Source organism: Pseudorasbora parva, chromosome 20 (assembly GCF_024679245.1).
Source record: "Pseudorasbora parva isolate DD20220531a chromosome 20, ASM2467924v1, whole genome shotgun sequence".
NCBI lineage: Eukaryota > Metazoa > Chordata > Actinopteri > Cypriniformes > Gobionidae > Pseudorasbora > Pseudorasbora parva.
This window is the reverse complement of record NC_090191.1, coordinates 29,758,688-29,783,162: the sequence shown is the minus strand read 5'-3', so window position 1 is coordinate 29,783,162 and position 24,475 is coordinate 29,758,688. Positions and strand designations below refer to the sequence as shown.

General features: G+C 38.2%; 1 protein-coding gene across 2 annotated transcripts; it reads right to left on the bottom strand.

The window, feature by feature from the left end:
• Positions 1 to 4,633: 4,633 nt before the first annotated feature.
• On the bottom strand, positions 4,634 to 23,715 carry dcn (decorin). Of its 2 annotated transcripts, none has more exons than XM_067426801.1 (8): positions 23,533 to 23,715; positions 16,095 to 16,362; positions 10,296 to 10,408; positions 9,010 to 9,223; positions 8,673 to 8,786; positions 8,486 to 8,579; positions 6,551 to 6,689; positions 4,634 to 5,891 (listed from the first exon to the last, which is right to left on the bottom strand). In XM_067426801.1, the coding sequence occupies exons 2-8, from the start codon at positions 16,345 to 16,347 to the stop codon at positions 5,691 to 5,693; spliced, it is 1,128 nt and encodes a 375-aa protein (XP_067282902.1). In that variant the 5' UTR covers positions 16,348 to 16,362; positions 23,533 to 23,715; the 3' UTR covers positions 4,634 to 5,690. The 2 variants fall into 2 exon arrangements, with proteins under 2 accessions (XP_067282902.1, XP_067282901.1); XM_067426800.1 differs by having other exon boundaries at positions 23,523 to 23,649.
• Between the last annotated feature and the right edge of the window lie 760 nt (positions 23,716 to 24,475).

The window sequence follows — 24,475 nt, the reverse complement described above, 5'->3', positions numbered from 1 at the left end:
ATGAGGCATTCAGACGCAGTTTAGACACAAATAGTTAAGTGTTAGGTGATCTTGAGGTGAACAAATACACCTCAGACACCTCAGTTCTGCCACAAACAGACTCAGTGCTTAGCCTCACATTGGCAAACAGACACACGCTCACCCACATGGCAGGGCATGTGCCACTGGGAGGTTGTGAGGGTAAGGAAGACTCCTGCATATCCACTTAATATAATACCAGCAAGCTAGTTAAGATGTCACAGCTCACACACTTGCATGTTGTGGTGACATGTGACACAGCTCATCAAAGGTCTCACACATGGTTTCACCAGTGCCTAGTACTACTGGATGAACGTGTTCAATTCTTAGAATGACATCACTTCTGTCATTATGTGTGTGTGGTGTGTGTGTGTGTGTGTGTGTGTGTGTGTGTGTGTGTGTGTGTGTGTGTGTGTGTGTGTGTGTGTGTGTGTGTATGCATGTATATATATATATATATATATATATATATATATATACACACAAAATAAATTAATTTCAACTTTATATTTCACAGTGTGACTTTATATATATATTTTTTATATATAGCTATTGTAGTAGAGGAGACTGGGTATAGTTGTAACACTACTAATTCAATGAATCACAGAAAATTTTGGAGTCATTTAAAGTTTCAGTTTCCTCTGGCTTCCTTTATGATCCCACATGGAGGTTTCCTAGTCTTTGTTGCTATCTCTCCTAAAGCTAGAGCGGAAAATCTTATTCTGAGGTAAGAAAGTAAAAAAACAAGATAACAAAAACAAAAAACAATAAAAAGATCAGGGCCGTACCCACCATTGAGGTCCCCGAGGTCCGGACCTCTGTAATTCTCCGAGGTGTACATAATAGAAGTTGCAAAATAATATCCTATTAAGGCGGCGTGTACAAACAGGTGTTCGCGCCTCGCCCGGCGTATGTTTTCAATTGTATCCAATGGATGCGCCGCACTTTTCAATAGCGCCAATAGCTGGCAGGTTTAGTCCATTTTTACACGTTGAGCGCGCACAGTTCAACTTTGGGTGAACATCAATGACCAATCAAAGTGGAGGAGAGGCGGGACAAATGCCACAACCACCAACCGGCGCTTCGAACAACGACTGATGTTTGACATCACAACACTGCGAGATGGCTTAATAATCAGGGATGCAAACTAATAACGTTTTCTTGACCTGGTTTTCTTGGAAGCCTTCAGTAAATTTACATTTACAACTTTGTTTTTACCGATACAGACGAAAATGAAAAGACTGCTTCAAACAAGGCTCAGCTTTGAAAAGAGAAAAGATACAGGGCAAGAGAAGGAGTCTGGGGAAAAAAGAAAGAGAGAAGATGATGGTGATGAGACAGAAAGAGCAGGTCGCCCACTGTGCTCAGAAGCGAATAAGCATTAGCCTACAATATATTCCTAATTGCTACACATAATGTGATTCTTGTCTGTGAAATCCAGGCTAAAGTCTCATAATCTAATATTGAGATTAGGAGCATCAAATTTTGATTTCACTCATTGGTTATATTTTTCAATTTCTATCTTTGACATGATCTTACTCATTCAACATTAAATATATCAAGGTTATATGTTCAAATAATGTTCTTTACATAATGTAAATCACAAAAATTTACTTTAGCTAGGTTTTCAAAGAGGGAGTCACACATATGTCGTTTTTGGCTCAATTTAACAACAAAACTGATTTTCTGATTTTCTAATTTGGAGTCAATTTTTTTTGCAACATTTAACCAGATTCTGATTTATAAAAATCTGTTGTCTTCTTAAAATAATTTATACTGCACACTGGCATGGTTTTAAAGCTACAGTTAGCTGATTCTTTGATTTTCTTATGTCTTAAAATGCATATGTATAAGGGAAATGTTTTTTTTTTTTTCAAACCCTCCAAAATTCATATTTAGACCTCGGTATTTAGAAAATCCTGGGTACGGCCCTGAAGAAGATTATATTTGGTTTAGTACTTATACCGTTGTAGATAATGTTGTATGAGTTATATCAGCACAATGTGTTGTTTCTCTAGTAAAGATTGGTGTATCAACCTCCTGGTAATCTCAAAGCTCTATACTATAATGCAGCTAGATAAACAATGGGTGACCGTGGTGTATTGTAGGTTGTAACACGTTTTAAAGCAACCATCCACTTACACACAACTACAACCACAACTACAACTTACAAGAAATGTTTTTGTGTTTTTAATAATTATACAGAATGCCTATGTTAATTTGCTTTTGCATACACACACACACACACACACACACACACACACACACACACACACACACACACACACACACACACACACACACACACACACACACACACACACACACACACACACACACACACACACACACACACACACACACACACAGACGTGTTTTTGTGAATTGTGTGGACTTTCCATAGGCTTAATGGATTTTATACTGTACAAACTGAACATTCTATCCCCCTACACTGCCCCTGCCCCTAAACCTACCCATCACAATGGAAAACAATCTGCATTTTTACATTGCAGATACTGTGAAGGTTGTATTTTCAACCTACACAGTAGTGGGGTAGGTTGTAACAAAGGACCAATTAGTATTTGTCATCATCTCACAAAGTCTTTGATATAGTTGGAGAAATTTACTTTGCCTAAACGTTTCAGAGGTGTAGCTGAAAAAAAGGGGGCACTTTTAGGTGCTGAAGAACAAGGTGCTATAACCATACCCGGCCTCCATAATTAATAATATCTTGAATTAGCCTTTTATATTTAAATTTTATTTAAATTTAAAATCTTTCACACATTGTATTTCTTTTCTTTTTTCTTTTTTTTTTTAATTTAGCAGTGACTGATCACATCTACATTTTTCAGTTGGCTGAATTGAAATTTTGTGAATTGATGCAGTTTAATTCACAGAACTGAAAAATTTAGATGTGATCAGTGATCAGGAGACCTGCAATTTTTTTTTTTTTTTTTTTTTTTTTTTGTGTATTTGCCAAGATTCTGTAAATTGAACACATAGGCATGTATCATTTCGGTTTTATTTATAAAAATAATTGTCATTTTGATAATTTAACAATAAAATAGCCCTAATATTAAACTGGCAATACCTGTCTGATACTTTCTCTATACTCTCCTCTTCTCTGACAGCTTTAGTTTTAAAACTCTTCTTCGGTGCAATGAGATGATATTATATCTTTTCCTCGAGACAGAAGACACGGTTTAAACTACCACAGTTGTTAAATATACCACCTTTCACACACATAGCTCTCTGGCACGTGCACACACTCACACATTCATATATTTACACATACACAATCCCATACAGTGTCCCCTCTCTCTCTCTCTCTCTCTCTCTCTCTCTCTCTCTCTCTCTCTCTCTCTCTCTCTCTCTCTCTCTCTCTCTCTCTCTCTCTCTCTCTCTCACACACACACACACACACACACAGAGCAGAGCAGAGAGTTCTGGAGGAGGGGCTTTAATTATTAAAGCCCCCATGAGTTAAAACAGTGCATCATAAAATAGCCCACAAGGGGGCATCAGAGAGAAACGAGAGAGCATCTGGTGGCTTGTTATGAAATAGATGAATGAAAAGACACCTGCAATAGTGTTATAAAACATTTACAACACCTCTGCTGTATGAAAATGATCTCAACATATAGCTTTGAAAACTGACGTATAACAGTATAAAAGTAGATTATTAATCACTTGATTTATTTATTTCCCAGCTGTTAGTTAATGTTCAGTCCCATTTCATAGTGGTCTTCATATGGTTGTGAAGCCATAAAATGATCTTCACTTATGATATTTTCTGCATTTCTATTCCATCTTTTGAAGTGTCTGGTTTCATAAGCAAATATTGGCTATGACTATCATTATCCAATAATAATTTTTTTTCATCTTCACAAAGGCTATTATTAACTAACATCCTAACAGCTAATCCCTGTGTTTAGAGAGACTCATGAACAGGTTTTATTTTTCATAAAGTCTGTTATATGGTCAACGCAGAGATTGTTTTTTTTCTTATGCGGTATTGTAGGCTATCTGAGATCATACACAATTAGAAATGATATTTTTAAAAGCTGCTATTTCTATATCAGAGGATTATATTATTTCAGTTCAAAATAGAACATTGAGATGAATTAAAGAAAATAACACAATTAAAGGGATTCAGAATGAGCACATATTTTCATACTTAGTTTTTCCCCCTACATAAAACGTAATTTATTTTATATTTTATGTCTCTGGACAATAAAACAGCCACATGAAAGTCTCTGGAAACCTTTGTTCCTTGGATTGACTCTGGAACGGATCCCTTAAAAGTGCTATACTATTGAAATATATATAGGATCATTTTGTGCTTAGTGTTTCAACTTGGGCATTTCTGTATAATTCACATAAATGACACAAACACATCAGTTCAAACTGTTTTGGAGGAAAAAGAAACCAGAACTAGCACCCAAATGTGACATTTTTACCGTAGCATTTCAAGGTCTTCTGCGACTGTAGCATCCATCCAAGAAATTCTGTGTTATTTTGAGGTTTCATTCAAATTCAATTACCTGAAAACCAAACCTGTGCATGAAAAAAACCCATTAAACCATCCAGTGAAAGTTCCCAGAAAGCATGGTGAGAGATTTGACTGTTTATTTGGTTCAAAAGACACCTGTGTCGGAGCCCTCATTGGACAGAGAGAGAGAAAGAGAGAGAGAAAGGGATTACCTTTATTGCCGATATATTAAAGTCCAAACTACTGTAAGTGCTTGTGCTTCAAAGCATTGATAAGATTCTTTTATACAGCATTTATATACAGCGTCTATACAAGAGACATTCATGACTCTCATGAAAGCAGGAGGTGTCCATGTCCACCGTCTCCCTCCCGATCCTTCCGTACTGAAACACAGACGATCAACAAACACAGACAAGACAGAAACACACACACACACACTCGCACGTAACACCACAGTCATCAAGAAGCTGAGTAGAAAAAGCATGCGTATACGTCGGGGAATCGTTTTCGTCGAACTGACAATAGTGTATTCTACATCTCGAAGCGCTATGTTCATCTGGGCAGAGCAGACGGGATCCAAGGAAACTAATGGACACAAATGTCACCAAAACATTGAGGAGAAGAAGAGAAACTCGTACAGCCCAGCTTCCTGTTTTCTCCCATTTCAATTGATTAGGAGAGAGACAATATTTTTAACAGCACAATCTGAAGTAGCGCTACACGGAAAATAATAACTGAGTACATTCTAGCGTACAAGCTTTTGTTAATTGTTAACCCCTTGCTGCCCGCTCCGCAGGCCAGCGAAAAACATAGAAGGACATCGCTTAGGTCCAGAAGATCCAAAACGAATCATTTCGTCTGGGCGATTTGCGCTATTGAATATTCTAAGTGGTCATGGCTTTACTTTATTTCATTTTCAAACGTACAATTTCTGTTCTCCTTTGTATAAACTGCACTTGTAGCAACACAATATGTATGTTCAGTACAATACTGATATGCATTTGGCTATTTGAAAGTATCATGTGATATCTGTCCAGTAAAGTGCATGTTGAAAATGGATTTGTAATTTACTTGAGTTAACAGAGATATGACATTCAGACTAAGTTATGTGCTTGAAAGGTTTAGATCAGACAGGAAGGGGCGGGATGAAAACAGTGACTGAGCTGTCTGATTGGACGCTCTATTTCTTCCTGTAGTTGCCCAGTTGAATGGCCGAGCGGTCGAAGACGCAGCGGAAGGTGATCGGCTGGACCTCCCAATAGGGCACTGGATTACTGAACAGGCTAATGCCCGAGTACATGGCCTTCTTTGTATTATAGCCGGGTGGGCAGAAGTCCTCTGTTCCCACAGCAGCAATCTTGTTGGCATGAAGGTAGATCACCTGGAATGCATGGGAATGAGAGCATGACAATGTGCGACTTAAAGGACAACTAAATAAACCTAGGGGTGATTAATACATGGTTACTGAGTAGATCGTTTTCAAGAAAATCGAACGTAAAGAGTTTTATCTCTAAAAACAGATTAGCTTATAAAGCTTGTATATGGGGCACAGAGTAAGTAAAATTAAATCGCTAGTTAATATCACTAACACGGCTCAAAGTAGCCTCCCACTAACACGGTAGCATAATGAGGGTCCCTACATGCAAACCGAAGCATTGAGAACTTTGTAAGTGTACACACAGTTTAATAAGAAGATACTTTATAAAGCCAGTGCAGTACGCGTATACAGACAGGAACCATCTTGGAAAAAATTGTCGACGTGTTAATTTCTCTAGGTTCATTTCTCAACGGAGTTGTCCTTTAAAGTCACCATGAAATCAAAGGGCGGGACAACCTGTCACTCCCAGACATCACAGCAATAGCAAACTACAACCCTCCAATCAATTCCCAATGGACAAAATCAAGTCCCACCCTACATTTATTTCTTGTTCTAGAAGCCATTTCACTCACTTACGAGAAAAAAAAGACTATAACAACTTCAGTTTCATGCTGACTTTAAAGATACATGAAAATGGTGTTAACTTGTGTGAGATCTCTCACCTGTATGTATTTGTGTTCTGGCAGGCCGGACGGGATCGCCGTGAGCACATTATTGTCCAGGTGAAGTTCCCTCAGGTGAGGCACATTGGCAAGAGAGCCGTTCTCCACCACGCTGATCTCATTATGGCTTAGACCAAGTCTGCAAACACACACAGGGATATTATTATTAATGAAAACTACATTGTAAAAAATATGATAAATAAGTTAGGACAACATGTTTTTACATTGCTTAAACTCACCAAAATAAGTACAGCAATTTTAGTCGGTTTTATGTAACTGATTAAAGTCAGTTTAATGTCATTTAAGTTGGACATAAACTGCTTTAAAAGCTGATTGTGCTTAAAATCTTTTACACAATTTGCAGTGTAAAATGAAAATGAAAGCTAAAACAAATGCAGTGTCAATTAACTGAAATAAAAATAAGCACTCAAACTAAACAAAAAAACTAGTGCTGTGAAATATATGTGTGTGTGCTGTGTATAATTATTATGTATATTTGAATACACACACATGCATGTATAAATTTAAGAAATATTTGCATGTATATACTGTATATATATTTATATAGTTTAAATGTAAAGGTTTTATATATATATATATATATATATATATATATATATATATATATATATATATATATATATATATATATATATATATATATATATATATATATATATATATATATATATATATATATATATATATATATATATATATATATATATATATATATATATATATATATATATATATATATATACACACACACAATTATACACAGTACACACATATATATTATGTAAAACAAACTTTTAATCACACTAAAAAAAAACATTTACAACTCTACAACATAACAACATACAACTTTTCACAAATTAATTTTAGTTTTAGTTTTTTAACATGGTGGCCTAAACTATTGTTCAACAATTTGGGCAACTTTTTAAAAAAATATGTTTTTGAAAGAAGACTGGAAGAATGCAGTAAAACGGTAATATTGTGAAATATTATAAAGGTTTCAAATGACTGTTTTCAATTTTAATAGATTTTAGAATGTCATTTATTCCTGGAAATGTTAAAGCTACATTTTCAGCATCATTACCCCAGTATTCAGTGTCACATGATCCTTCAGAAATCATTCTAATATGCTGATTTGGTGCTCAAGAAACATTTATCATTATTATTATCCTCAATGTTGAAAACAGTGCTGCTTAATATTTCTGTGGAAATGATGATACATTTTAATGAGAGTTCATAAAAACAGCATTTGTCTAAGATAGAAATATTTTGTAACATTATACGTCTTTAATTTAATTTTTGATCAATTCAGTGCTTCCTTGCTTAATGAAAGTATTCATTTCTTTTCTTTTTTTAACGACGCATAAGCATACTAGAAAACTCTTAATTAAGTGAAAGCTAAAGAAAAAAACTAGAGCAGATACATTCTCAGTGCTGTTTGCTAAATAAATAAACATTTCTATCTACATTATTGCTTTCCCTCATCAAATATCATCAGAATTACAAGACCAACAGCTAAACAATCTTCCAGACTTCTCGTACAGCGGTTGGTATTAGAGTCAATACTCTTTTATAACCGCTCGGCTGTGATTCAGTCTCGGCATGTACAGTGGAAAATCTGTGTAATATGAATGTTCCAATTTCTCTGTGTGATCCAAAGCAAACGGATCCATGCCATGATGTCATGGTGTTCGAGTCTCACAAAGTGCGTGAGCCAACCATCACCTCCAACTAAGCTGTTCTCATGCAAATTATAAACACACCTAATGAAATCTGAATTATTATTTCCTCTGTATCGCTCTCTTTCCCTACAGATTGTGCTGAGGTTAGACGTATTTAGCCGCTTCTGCCATGCAGAAAATTCAACTGGTTGTTTGCACAGCAAATGAGAAATATTAAGAAGAAAGATGCATTTACTTGGACAGGTTCTTCAAGCCCTTCAGACTGTCGGAGGTCACTTTGGTGATCTTGTTTCCATCCAAGTGAAGTTCAAAAAGAGAGCTGGGCAGACCTGGACATTTTTGGACACAGATTAATGTGTCGCATTGATTCATTGAAGTGAAAGGGATATTCATCATCATTCACAATAGGGATGATTCTGTACCTTTGGGAATGGCGGTGATGTTGGTGTCAGCAATTCGGATGTAAGAGACCCTCTTCAGATCGGCAAACGCACCATTATCAATTCCAGAGCTGCTCAGAGGGTTAGAGCCCAGCTCTGGAATGGCATAAGAGTCAAAATGCGCATTGGCTCCGTTAGATATACATAGAAATACACTGCTGATGTGATGGTGACTGATGCTTTTATACATGCTATTTCCTTTGAGTGCATGATCATGAAAAACATACTAGGAATCATTTATACTTATGCATGAATAAATCAATTAAAATCTTTACAAATCAAGATGTTACACCACTGATGCACAGACAAAATTTCGTACCCATGACGATGGCATTGGTCATGCCAGCGAAGGAGGTCTTCTTTATCTTGTTAATCTGGTTCTCGTGAATGCGCAGTTCCTGGAGGCTTTTCGGTATGTTAGCCGGAACTTCCTTCAGAAGGTTCTTGGATAGGTAAAGTCTCTCCAGATTGATCAGAGAAGAAAAGGCCTTGGCATGAATAATGGTGATCTTATTGTTGACCAGGATGAGTGTCTGAAGAAGAAAAAAAGGAGCTTTATGGCAGTTGTATTCATGCAAATGTTAACAGTTATACAAGTTTTAGTTGATCAAGCTAAAGTTGTTTCATTGTTTGTGTTTTAATCTGGAATATGCTTTTCACCCCTGACATTTAGTCATAAAAAGGTCACTAGCTACTTTCTATAATCTAAAGTACATTCCAGCACATACAAATCATTTATTTTCACTGTGATAATTAAATAGCGAAGGCTCGCATAGCATTTTGGCACCATTTTCTCACTTTCTGTTCTGTTTGCATTCATCTCTCATTGGCGCCTAACAGATCCAGGCGCCGTGTGGATGTTGAGCTTGGAAAGCGAGAAATAGCAAAGGGCCCTCGACGGGAGGCTGTATATTTATTGAAGTTCAGGAGGCTGAACAATGGATCCGCTCCAAAAGTGAATCATTACACTTGTGCACCTGGGAAAGACACATTTCTCACACTGAGAGCTGTTTTCTGGAGAGGATGGATTGGAAACACAGAGGATTTTCACATTCCGGATCACGAGTTTCCCCCAAGCGCTTTTTTGTAAAGTGTATCCGAAGATCTCCAGAGAGTTTCTGCCATGTTTTCGAAAAATAGGAGCAGATATTTGCCTTCAAAGATCGCTGTGGTTGGAAGGCATAGTTTTAGCACCCAGTTCCACATTTGGCAAACAGACAGCGCTCAAGTGTTTTCTCTGGAGTGTTTTTCAGTGCTGCTCAAGCATTTGTTTTTGGGAAAAGAATTGCTTTTAGTGTAGAATTTCTTTTATGTGAAACAAGGCTCAAAAAATGGTTTTGATTTTGAAAACTTGGACATGTGTTCTCTGTGTTAAACAGCTGGCTTTTCAAGGTCACAACAAAAAGATCACGCTGTCACATCCACTTATCAGGATGAGAGCAGCCAATTGTTCTTAAAACGTATATAACAAAGTGAAATTTGTCCTGTGATGACTTTAAGGGGGATTGAGAAATGTCATTGCTTCTATGATCCAATTTAGGGAATTAAAGAGAATGTGGTTAAAAAAAGAGAACAAGGGAAAGAGTGAGTAATTGAATATCTCACTTGGAGACCCTTCAGGCCTTTGAAGTCGTTTTCTCTGATCTCTGAGATCTTGTTGTTCTGCAAATCCAGGAGAATGGTATCAAGTGGAATTTTTTCTGGAACGTTCTTCACACCTGAGAGACACAAAACGCAAGAAGTAAGAAAAATGACACTGATGAAATGGGATATGGGCTAATCTGGGCTTTTAAGGCTAGAATATACTTTGAAATTAAATCAGCTGTGGACATATGGATCCTGGTCCAAGACCAACACACTACAAAAAAAAAAAAAAAAAAAAAAAACATTCTTTCGAGAGTTAATTCTGGCATGGCACTAAATTGAGCAGCTATATTGCTGAAAAAACATTTAAATAGCAGACGGAACGTGAATGCTGGACTGGTCTTGGTTTTGGATGAGCTCCAGCCATCATTGTATAGACGAAACTGTTTATAGAAATGCTTCTATAAACTTTTACAAGCTACCACTCTACATGTGTAATAAGAGAAGCATTTCTAAGAAATGGCTGGACCAAGGCTAAAACAGGGACAAAAATTATAAATATAAATTATATTATACCTACAGAATTGCATGAGATTCTCAAAATCTTAATTAAATGAATGTATAAATAGTCAGCAGCAGTCAGGTCTGGTAGTGAGTAAGGCACTTAAACATTGAAAATAGCATTACAATAAATAAGGAAAAAGGGGGGTCTATTGACTTTATAAAAAAAAGTCTGAATGATGAATGTGCAGTTATATTTTGGGCTAATTAATTTTAAGGACTAGAGCTTATGTACACTCTAAAAAATGCTGGGTTAAAAACAACCCAAGTTGGGTTGAAAATGGACTAACCCAGCAATTGGGTTGTTTTAACCCAACTGTTGAGTTGTTTTAACCCCGCAATTGGGTTGTTTTAACCCCGCCATTGGATTGTTTTAACCCAGCGGCTGGGTTAAATGCTGCTTAAGACAACCCAATCACTGGGTTAAAACAACCCAATTGCTGGGTTAGTCCATTTTCAACCCAAATTGGGTTGTTTTTAATCAAGCATTTTTTAGAGTGTAGCAGTTAAAAAAAGGTATATCAGTGAGTTATGATGATGGTTCACATACGTTTTAGTGTTTCGAAACAGTCCTGAAGGTTCATTGAGTTGATCATAGACAGCTGTTATGACAGACATCTCAGTTTTTCTTGGAAGGATTATAAATGCTGCATGATGCTGTCAATTGCAAAAGCTGACATAACATTTCCACACAAGGGGAATTGGATTTTTCCAACTTTGGATAACATGACGCAGATTTAATTTAATGTGCTGCAGAGCAGGCTACATGGAAACAAAAAAAGTATTTCGACACTTAAGTCCCACTCTAATATGAATGTCTATTCATTATATAACAAAGATATTGAACCAAATGGCATATTTTTTAAATAAATGGCATAAACACACTTCGTTTGAATCAAAACATTTCCCCCCCAAAAAAACATTTAACTAATTAAATTCATACATTTTTATGTCCAAAAGGTTTTTAGGGCAACTGTATATCATAGATATTCAAACATAAGAAAAACACAGAAAAAATAAGGTAAACACATCCACATACATAAACATAAAAATATCTGCTCTACCAACTCTAAAAGCTCTTCAGGCAGAACCTCACATAAACATAGTTTGGTTTTGTTTTGCGACGAGTTTCCTCATCAGTGCATGTGTATAAACAGTTTAAGAATATGTCCGTGTTAATTATATAACCACAGGACAGAGGAAACAGAGATCACAGCTGGACATGTCGCTGCTGCCGAGATGTCTCACACATGTTACTTTCGTCCTCCTCTGTTTAGACTCCTTTTTTAATGGCTACACATCTCAGCTAAAATCACAGCAATCCATGCAGGTCAAAACGAGTTTTATTATGTAATATTTTATCAGTATGTATGTAATCCCAAAAAGCACTAATAATAACCATCAACTTTGGTGGAAAAGCACAATCTGAGTAAGCCATTTTAAAAGTGAACCCAAATGGCAATAAGACATTCAGAACATGCAGCTCATTGGCAACCCTTATTGAACAAACATATTAAACTATTCAAAAACAAATTTTCCTCTGTGGTTAGAAGTATTTAACCACTGAAATCAGCAACTCGATCAAAATCAAGAGCAGAGAACAACAGGAAATCATCATAAACAGGCCCATGGATGCTAAACTCGTTCCTTTCAACTAGTTTTATTGGCGAGAAGAATGCAAGCATTAAATGACTCGAATACCCAAAAATGATGGGCTTTTGCATGAAAGGAACCTTTTCATTGTTAGTTATTCATACCCACTTTTTAGCGGGTTCACACCGGAGGATCTCAGAACGAATTTAGTTCTAGGAACGATTTTTGGGGGAACTAAAGCCACATTTACACAGCGGCAACTTTCCCCAGGAACTATGGGGACTTTGGGTTGGCACTCGATGTTTTTCAACCGCAGGGACCAGGGACTACATGAAAAGTCCTCAGAAAGTCGAGATAGTACTTTTTCAAAGTTCAGGAATTTTCGGGGGGTGGGACTTTGGCACTGAACATGCTGATTGGTTGAGTTCACGCAGCATTTCCATTGGTTGTAAGAGCGGTTGCTGTTTAAATTAACAATGTAGTTTAAAAAATACAACCGATGGGCCAACGATGAGGTTCAGGCTTTATTAAGCTTATATGCAGAGGACAAAACTCCAGCGGGATCTGAAAAGTCACACACAGTCCTGCGTCACTCGACCTAATCTTCATGGTACTTTAGACCATGATGGAATCGCAAAGAGCAACAGGTCTGGGGAAATAAGTTCCAGGGACAAATTGTTCTGGGTAATCACGGTGGAAACATGGCTTAAATAAACTAATTGTGAAGGGTCTAACCCATCACAATTGGAACTACCACTAACATAAGTGTACATTGGTCGAATGCATGCCATATGAAACGGCACCTGCCATTTAAAAAACCTAATGTTAACAGCATTTACCTGTCATCTTTGTCTGCGCCATTGTTTTCTCAGTCTCAGTGATATGAAGCACTGCAAGTTCCCGAAGGAGATTTTGCTTCTCAGCCCTATTTTTTGCCTTTTCCATTGTATAACTTATATGTCTACATTCCATTTCTGTTATCACGAATCCCATGACAAATAACAAAAACCCAGCTATCATGGCATCCTCCATTCTCCAGCTGTTGAATGCCATGTTTAAATGACATTGCTGCCGGTCGCTTTTACTGGTGGTGGGAACCTAGAAAAATGGCCCTATGGGGAACATTTAGTTTTTGGGACCACTCTGGTGGCTAGTTCCTATAACTAAATTCCAATAACTATCTGAGAAAGCCCCTCATGAAACCTGTACACTTAACCCACTTGTTACAAGTACTAAACTTATATCAGCTGGTACCAAAAAAGGGTTTAGCAAGTAAAAACACAAGCATGGCTTTTAAATAAAACTTTCCTAGACAAATTTTTTTATACATTTTGCCATTGGTTGTTCCTGGGTCCTGGCTTTATTTCCAGGCGGTTTCCCCTGCAGCTGCAGAGCTGTATAAACTGGGTCACATATTTCACTGGAAAGAGGTGAAGTTAGATGGAGAACAGGCCTGCCGGCACACCTTACCCCCCTCCTCCCTCTATTCTTTTCCAGTTCTGTTTCATGCCAAAAGACCTGCGGAGCAGATGAGACATGGAGACCTCGGCTATTTTGTCTTCTCTTATTTGCCCTTGTTCTCAATCCCATTTTCGTTCTCGTTCTTTCTGTCCATTTCAACTGGAGTTAAGTGTTAATGTTACAAAGGAACGGAATTGGCTCTTACTGAGAATTGCTGTTCTCGTTTTTGCCTGGTCAACAGTATTTCTTTCCAAACAGACGTTCTGTCTATCAAACAGTCCTCTGAGTAATTTCCTGTTAGAAAAAGCTATGCTAACTGAGACAACATGTTTCAGCAACTCAATTTACATTGCATTACAGGATAGAAGGGTGTAGAAATAAAAAGTGATCTCATGACAAAGAGTTAAAACAATCGTTGTTTGTTGACTCTTTCTAAAGGGGTTCTATTATGCCCCTTTTTAGAAGATCACTGATGTCCCCAGATTGTGTATATGAAATTTTAGCTCAAAAATACCCCACAGATCATTTTTTATACCATGCTAAAATTGTCACTTTTTGAGGGTGAGCAAAAACGCGCTCAGTTTTTGTATGTGCCTCTTTAAATGCAAATGAGCTGCTGCTCCCCATCCCCTTTCCAGAAGAGGGTGGAGCTTTAAGAGCTTATGTTAGCAGCATCGATTACCTCATGCAGACACACACTGAAAATGTCTGAAACTGTTCAGTCTTTAAAGTTCAAACCAGAATCGGACAATGATGAAGAGATTTAAGAAGAAGTAACACATTTAAAATTTTATGGTTTGTGATATCACCAACCTGGGAAGAAGCTTGTTGTAGTCCCTACCAGCCATTTGTTGTAGTCCTTAAAAAGCCATTTCTGTAAAATAACATATCTCCCTTTGTATCGAACTTTGAGCGTCATAACTTTGCAGATGTTGTTTATGCTCAAACAGCAACATTACACACTAACTAAAGTTTAAAACGTGAAATCATAATCTGGTTTATCTATATGTTTGTCCCTATTGCTATTTTCCATGTAAATCATAGTGACTGGACAGAGCTGCTTTAAGGAAGAGAAGTGGAAATATTTGGAAGTAACTTGATAAAAGAACAGACATTCTCAAGCATCACACACACACACACACACACACACACACACACACACACACACACACACACACACACACACACACACACACAGACACACACACACACAGACACACACACACACACACACACACACACACACACACACACACACACACACACACACACACACACACACACACACACACACACACACACACACACACACACACACGCCTGGGAATTCAATTAGGAAAATGAGGCAGCCGTCTGGAGGTTAGTGCCTAGTCGTCTGTGGAAGTGAGTGCCGTTAACAGCATATGAAAACATTTCAAGTGGTTTTGAAACAGTGACATTAGTAATTCAATGGTGACTCAACAATAGGCAGATTAAACAAAGAAAGAGGTTTTGTTAATGGCTGCTTGCTTGGCTTTTGACAGTTTATAAGCTGACATCAGGTGTAGGACAAACCCATATCCAAGGAAAACCGGGAAAGCTATTTAAATTGTATTAATTAGTGCCATAAAATTGGTTAATGGCGATTAATCCATCTAACATAAAAGTTCTACAAAAAATACCCCATAATGACAACGTGGAAGAAGTTTGTTTGAAATCGAATTTGTTAAAAAATCATAAGTACATAAGTACACAAATTATGTCATGTCAATAGCTAGCTAGCTCATTTTCAAGGGAATGACACTGATTGGATTATTGTCACTTTACACGCAAAGCACACCCATTACTCATTAAGACAATAGGGACAACCCTTTTAGACCATGCGCCTGACAAGCTGACCATTTTTCCCTATGTTAAACTAAAGTGGATTCGGACACGCCCAAACTCGCACAGTTTGCTTTAGACGATGCACTTTGATTGTTAAAATAGGGCCCATTCTGTGTCTGCAAAGGTTTGAACCAAATGGCCCATATGACTTGCAGGTTAGATCATGATTGCAGGTTAGATCGAACTCCTGTGGAACGTCCTAAGAGTTTTTTTAACTGTTTATAGCCTACACTACCTTCAGTAGATTCTTCTCCGCACAAGAACTTTGGTTAACCTTACTTGTTTTATGTATTAAAGAAATCTAATACATTGACGAGACACCCAAACAACCATGTTTACCTAGATCAGAACACTGGGTGACTCGCAGATGGCACTGGCATCGGAAGGGGCAGAAAGGTCCATCAGGTTGTGCATCAGCATCAAAATCAGGTAGCATGGGTGGTTTAGGAAGGAGTGGTTTACGAGGCAAAGGCAAGGTGTCATCTCCTGAGCCCGGCTCGTCCTCCATCATGAAGTCCATGAAGCCAGACTGACGGAAGGGCAGAGCCCAGCATACAGACACCAAAAGCAGGGAGAGACAGGCCGATTTCATGTTGCTGATGCAGGCCTGGAGGGAACAATGGAGAAGAGAAAGGGGTTAAAGGTGAGAGATGATCCGCTGTGTGGATTCTCAAGATCTGTGATGGTGAGAGGTCAAAAGTCAAATTACAGATGTGGAGTGTGACTGAGAAATATGGGTTATAACTAGGCAGAGGTCAGGTGTCAAATGTAGGCATTTTAGAGTTTCTCTGCTAACTATTGCTGCAACTTTTTATGGTGTTAGAGTGACGGTTAGCTTTATATGACTAACTCATAGATTTAAAATACATATATATCTCAGGAATCGAAATAAAGTGTTTAAATTAACCTTAATTCTTCATAAAAATGCTTCATACATTTTTAATCAATACTGACATGTGTAATTAAGGGAATCAAACCGTTAAATCAAATGAGGTAAATCAGGGGTTTCCAAACATTTTGCCTATAGGACCCGGAAATATGATTTCCTTGCGAGCGACTCCTCTCACATTGGAATAAAATACAATATCATTCTGAAGTCTGGGGCATTTTTGAAAGAAATTAAATATGTTTATTCAGCAAGGATGCATTGAATTGATCAAAAGTGCAGCAAAGACATTGTGTTACAAAAGATTTTGTCAAATAAATGAAGTTCTTTCTATTACTCATACAATAAAAATGTTATCGCAGTTACAGGAAAATAATACAAGATGTCTCTTGATCATCAAATCAGCCTATTAGAACATTTTCAAGGATCGTGTGACACTAAAGACTTGAGTAATGACAGCTGAATTTAAAATAAATCTATAAATTGTCGAATTTCCTCATGAAAATGCAAATATGTAAAGAAACCGTAATAATATCATTCTATAAATAATTCTATAAAAGTCTTTTCTTTTTTTTTGTTAAAGACAAATATTCCATTAGGCCCCCTGTGGGTCCCTGGACCCCAGTTTAAAAATCGCTGCCATAAACTGTTAAAAGGACAACTTTGCACAGACCTGGGGTTGACCAAACTCATTCATGCCTACAGTCAGGAAAAATAAAACCTGCACATCTCAGAAAGAGTGCACAAAGTTGTCCACGAGCCCACACATAACCATATATCTGAGGAGAAGCTGGACTTTGTTGAATGACGAGGAAATTGTAAAGTAGGTACAGTAACTCCCAGAGCCCAGTTTCTCTTTTCAGGGTCATCTCAGGTCCATGTAATCAACATACAGCATAATTACAGTAGTTCAAATCCTCCGGGCGGCCACGTCACATGGACAGTGAATAACCACTGTGCCTCTGTTGTTAAACTCTGGAAACCCAGGAAATGACCTTGACGACCTTCTGGAAAAGAAGACCTTAAGTGATGCATACATTTAATCTTAGTCTAGACCTATATAAGATGAATTTTGTGACACATTCCAATGAGGAACCGTAAAAGACTATAACTATTTATAGCCAATATACAAGCCAATGATTCCATTTGTAGAGAGACAAGCATTTGTCTCAAAAGAAACCGAAGAAACGTAATCAGAAGTTTCAAACTCCTACAAGTCTTATACAGTAAATATACTCCTACAATAGATAGCAAGCGACCTTCAACCTTATTTTCCTTGCTACACTTGATTTGTATCACATGTTGAAACAATTTTCTGAGGTTCCATCAGCTCAACCACAAACAGTATCCATGTTTGAAGAGAAAAAAAAGGAGAAATTGTAGTTTTATTCAAAGGCATTTCAAAACAACAACTTGCTGACCTCAATTTAGACATGCTATTTAATGTAATGTTACATTTTCAGGCCTGGATACAATCTCCTTCCACTTCCAGACACCTTTAATTACCTTTGACCCAGTGGGCAATGAGACGCGTAAAGCAAACACACTGCAGAATCACTTTGCCCTGTAACATTTAAGCATTTGGTAGATTTACAGTGCATTCAAGGTTGTTTTATGTGCTGCATCCCTGGGAATTGAACCCATGGCCTTGCCACATGCTCTACCAGTTGAGCCACATGAACCCCTTCTTCAATATGCATTCCTAGCAGGAATGATGCCATAGGAAGAGTTTAGAGCCTCGGGATCTGGTCAGCAGAATGAAAAGCCCTTTGAGCATTACAGGCTGTCACCACGAGCGATTCTGTTTGAAGGAGGATTATGGGAAGCTGTTGCTGCATTTGAGTTGCGTCCTTTCAACAAACCACAGGCTGCTATGAGAGCCAGGCAAACAGACAAGACAGATGGTGTCATGCCGTTGGTGGGAAAGTGCAGGCAGGGTCCAAAGTTCACATGCACCTATCACAAAACAAGAAGTACTTGGCTTTCGGTGAATAAATTAATTTGTAATTTTAGACTCAGACGTCATGCCCATGGACCGCTGATGAACGTCTGATGCATAAGGCACACAAAATGAGAAACACTTTGGTTGTTTCGAAGTCATCACCCAAGTCGTTTTTGAATTCTACAGGATTTCTTTAATGGGAAACAAAGCCGCCGTGAAGCCAAACCCCCTCATGGAAGAAGAAAGCGATAGTGTTTAAAACTGCGACAGTGAGCGCTTGTCGGAATCAACTAAATGCTGGGTTTTCAAAAGTATGTGATGTTTACGGCGCAATTGTTAGTGTATTAGCAATTTAGTAGATACCGACTTTTCATTTTCATTACCTTTTAACATGACGTGGAACAAAATGAAACTGTTATTGGTTACTTTACACGTCAGTCAGACGTCCTCTTGAAAGCTGCGATGGAATCTAGACTATCTGCTGTTAGTCTGAAGGTCTGGCTATGCAAGACTAATAAATTGGTAAGTTTATAAGAAACTTAAAACGTCATGCGCCAATGACCAAAACATCAGGTTGAGATATTAGGAACATCACAATGTGTGAACGTGTAACGGAGGCCAGCTAGTAGTTGCTATGCAAGTAAACCTCACTCCTCTGACCTCAAGAGACGTTCTAGCAACTGATGCTAGAGGTTGCAGCCTTTAGCCTTCTTGTTAGAGCGTCCGACTCTCATGCCGGCAGACTCGGGTTCGAGTCCCGATGGGAGCGGGTAGTTCGAACAGGATGGGTTACATTGGTGCCGTGACCCAGGTGGGAGTGAGGATTAGGGGGTGAGTGTAAAGAAGGCCAGCTAGTAGTTGCTGTGCGAGTAAACCTCACTCCTCTGACCTCAAGAGACGCTCTTGCAACTGACGCTAGAGATTGCAGGTTGCAGCCTTCAGCCTCCTTGTTAGAGCGTCCGACTCTCATGCCGGCGGACCCGGGGTTCGAGTCCCGCTTGCAGTAGGCAGTTCACACAAGATGGGTTACACATGATCTCATAACAAATGGGAGGTATTCGTATGTATATGTAAATCGTGGTTAAAGCACACAAACATTAATTGTTAATACAGCAACTAAAATGTAAGCATTTTGCGTGTAAACTTCAGAAACCTTTAAATATAAAATCATTTGTCTGATTCATTATATTTAACCAAATGTGATTAATTAAATATATTACATTTCATCAACATCAGTAACGGTGTCATTCTAATATTTTATTTTAAATAAATATTTGAAAAAAATATATCTATATCTATATATCTATATATATCTATATATATCTATATATATCTATATATATATATATATATATATATATATATATATATATATATATATATATATATATATATATATATATATCTGTCTTTTTATACATTTATCTGTACATTATGTTTTTATACACTGTAAAAAAAAAAAGAAATAAAAATAATGCCAAATACAGTTTCATAGCTGGTAAAAAAAAATCTACGTTTAGTTCAATTGGCTCAATTCACTCGCTACTTGGATCCGCAGATACCAGAAAAGAGGAGCTGCCAGAGATCGACTCAACAGGAAGGATGCTATGTCTGTATCCTCTCAGCAGGAATCAATGGAAAAGTGTCCGATGGCTCAATGTGACAACGATTATCAGGAGTTTAAATAAACTTGAGATGTGATTTTTTTCACAGACACAGTTCTGTGTCTAACTATCAGCTTCTGCTTTTGATTTCTCTCCGTCTGCGGGTCGGGCAACAGTCTGGTCCAACTGAAGTACTTCACGTAATCCAAAATCTTATAAAAGTGGGCTTTTAATAATCAAGAGGAAAGAAAATTTCCACTTCAACTCTCACATTCTTCGTGCATTTCTGCCCTTCTATTCACTCTATACTTCTCGTCTTTCTTGAGGTCTGGGTTGTGTCACAGCAGGTCTGATTAGTCTCTGTAGAGAAAAAAGGGAGGGCTAACACTTCTAGTTTTCTCTTCCTCTTGCTGAATCAACCAAATTGTGTCTTGATGTATGCAAACATCCTCAGACAAGATACATTTGAGAGAAGTTTTTGATAGAAATTTGATTGAACGTCTTATAATAATACGTAATATAGACAGTGTAGACTGACATCAACATAAATAGCTTATATACTGTATAAATAAATACATAAAATCTCCACTACAGGTGGTTTGTGTTACAGAATTGTAACATTAGTTTGTTCAGTAATTATAGTTCTGTACTGTATTATTCAGACTGCATTGTGTCTTTGAAAGGTTGACTTATCCAAACAGAACAAGTGATTTATGAGATGAGGTCATGTGAGCAAACTCAGATTGCACCGTACATGTTAACTGTTTATTACTGTATGTAGAAGAAGAACATGTACCAACATGTAAGACACATTATAATTACCTGTTACAATTAATATCAAAATGTATCAACATTACATTGTAAATCAATATAAATGTAACAAAATTATTTAAAGACTTAATATATTAAGTTAAGTAAATGTATCTTGATTTAAAAATGCTTAGATGTTTTACTGGAAAACAAAAAATTGAGTAAGAAAGTCTTTTTTTTGAAAATCACTGTATTCTATTAAGTGTAAGTGTAAGTAAGTGTAGGTTGCCAATTGAAAATACAACACAGCTCTACTTATCTTACTTTCTTCTTTGTTCACTCTCACTCTCACTCTCTCTCTCTCTCTCTCTCTCTCTCTCTCACACACACACACACACACACACACACACACACACACACACACACACACACACACACACACACACACACACACACACACACACATTGACCTGCTGCTCTTTTCAGCAATGACTCACAGAAAGGCATTTACTGGCTACAGGACATTTGAAACATATGTGCTCCCTTAATTTTAAAAAACATAGACGGTCCAATCTTATCGGTCCCCCCTGAAAACTGCCTCGTATTTATGAAAGCATTCGTCCGCTAAAAGCTCTAAAATACCCAGAATTCCCCAAACACTGAGAAAATGGTTTAGAAATGTAATTATCTGCTCATTCCAATGAGTCATGTATCAAAACAAAATCACAAAATGGGCAAAAAACTGAAATATGTGGACTTATTATTCAGTTTAACAAACTGCACTCCTGGACTACACCAGCATTCAAGGGTTTTGACCACTCTGCTCTCTGCGGTCAAACTGCTTCCAGACCACTAAACCAAACTCCAAAGCCACTGCCAGAGCACAGTTAGACTTTCTCACAGATCAAAACCATGGTTAAACCCATCAAGAAAAAAAAAATATCTTCAAAAGAGTCAACCACGAAAGCCACAAAAAGTCGTTCAGATATTGGGCAAGCAATTATATGCTGAAGGACGGCTGATTATTACAGCCCATAAGAAAACGTATGAAAAAAGGCCTATGGCCATGACTGTAATGTCCTTGATCTAAGGCAACAAATTTAGTCAATCCCACTCTCTGACTCATTCACATTTACATACAAGTACTCTTTCACTCATCCTCTCACTTCCTCTTTCCATGGCAACTGCCTATCTGTCATAAGCAACTACATTGACTTTGGTTGGTCCAAAGCTCCTATTTCTTTTCCTCAAAGGGTTAAAAGGCAAATAAAGAGGGGTAAAGGCAGGCAGTGACCAGCATGACTACCATTTATTAACTCTCTCTTTCTGAGCCAAATGGAGACTTTGGCTTCCAAAGAATAGCCTGAGGATGCTGTCTTTGAAGGGAGGAAGAGAGGGTTTCCTGTCATGGTACAGACTGTGTATGTGGGTTCTGTTCACAATTAAAGTTGTAAACCATAATAACCCTAGTCCCAACCCCAAACGTGTAGTTCCATTATATGACACCAACGAATTGAGTTTAGACAAAGTGTCACTTCAAGATCACAAAGTTTTCCAATTTACCAACTTTTAAAAAGTGGAATTGCCATTGAATGTGTCTAAACCTTCGGTCACCTCTTCCTCTCCCCCCTCCGAATGTTTTGAGTTAGCTGGGAATTTTGCGGTGGGATTACCAGGAAGTGCCTTGTCAAACTCGCCTGTGATTGGAAGGAAGCTATATCATTAAAGGATTAATGAGACACCAGTCCCACGCTCTCACTCTCTCCATCTCTCTCTCTTTTATCATTCAGAGTGCTTTCATCCTTCAGCCGATATGGCTCAAGGCATTTTGGCTTCCACGCCATGGATAAAGAGTTTAGGATGCGACTTTGAGCGAGTGGAGGCAAGCAGACGCAGAGCGAGGCCAGAGGACAAAACATCTCTCCAGACAGGTCTATCTGAGAAATCCTCTAGTGTTTTCAGGCCTTACATGAACTCTCTCTAAATGCCAAGCGGTGCACAAAAGGAAGAAAAACTGGGATGGAAAAGTCAAGGCGAAGCAGGGAGAGTAAGGGCACTCGAAAAGTTAATGGCTTTTTCACAACAGTGAATTCACAGAGCAGGGAATCCTGTAACATTTTGGAAAAGACAGAAAATGTCCTCTCCTCTCAAACTGAACAACAAATAAAATCGCATCAATCATGAACATGCACTTTGAAACTTTGAAGCTTGAAGTAGAAAATGCAAACATGACCTTATTCCACAAACCAACAAGGTACAAATATAGAGTGAGCTTGAAAAAAAATACATGTATGTATTCTCTCAATTATTTAATCTGGAATGTGCCAGAATGAATCAAATTCATCGAAAACTTCTAAAAACTTAGAGCGAGCAGCCAAACCAATGCAAAGTCCTCGTTTCTGCATCAACCCTTAATGATCTGCAGAAACCACCAAACCGCAGATTCCCGAGAGGTAATACCCACATTTCATCAGTGCAAACCGTCACCCTCTCTTTCAGACGGTCAGTCTGTTCTCTTAATTGCATTCCCTACTTTCCAGCACCCAGAGGAGTTAACAGGAAAGCTTGCGGTGAGCTGATCTTACCTGTACGTACAGGAGCGCGTAGAAGAAGATCCGCAAATCCAGAGAGGGCTGGAGCCGATGTGCAGCACGGCAGGCCGAGGGCTGATCGCTGTGTGGACGCCTGCAGCCAAGATCAGGCAGGTGTGCTCTGTCAGGGGGGAGGGGATGGAGAGAAGGACAGAGAGGGAGAGAGAGAGGACGAGGGAAGGGAGGGAAGGAGGGAGGGAGGGAGGGAAGAAAAGGAGAGAGGGAGGGGTTGATTTCTTCGTCCCTTTCAAATGAGACAATTGGAGAAGATCTTCCCCCGGTCTGGAGCGCTCCAAAAGCAGTTGGAACGAGGGGAGATGAGAGGCTGGGACTCTACAGGCATTGGCAGGCTCCCATACTGTGTCATCTGGTAAAGATAGGGAATTCTGGATACAACAAAAGCGTCTCCCTCCCTTTCGCGTACCCTTTCGGTGGATTTCATGCCGCTTTTTTGCGTGGTGGAAACATTCCCCTCCTTTCCACCCACCATACTTTTGTTTCTTTTGAAACAAGAAACTTTTTCGGTGACCCGTAACCTCAACTGCACACACACGAACAGCATTTCCAAATCCAGATTAGGCTTGTTTATTTGTACTGAGTAACAGGCATGGAAGAGCATTGAATGTGCAAATGGAGGTACCCAGAATGGAGAAGGAGGAGTTGGCTTGAGTTCAGCTAGTTACTGAAATCAAGACCCAGTTTTTCTTCTCTCTGTATCTTTCTTTATTTCGGTTATTCTACATGTGCTTGACTTTCTCTCTTTTTCCTGTCGAAAACCGAAAGACTGCTGAAATGGTATGATTCACTCCTCCTAAATAAGATTGGGTTTTTCTGGCACATTTTCAGGAGACAGGAAAGATAAGCTGTACATTTGGAAAGGGGTGATTAGATTTCAGTCTTGAGCTTTGTTCACGCCGACAGTGATTTTATCACACCGCTGGACGCTC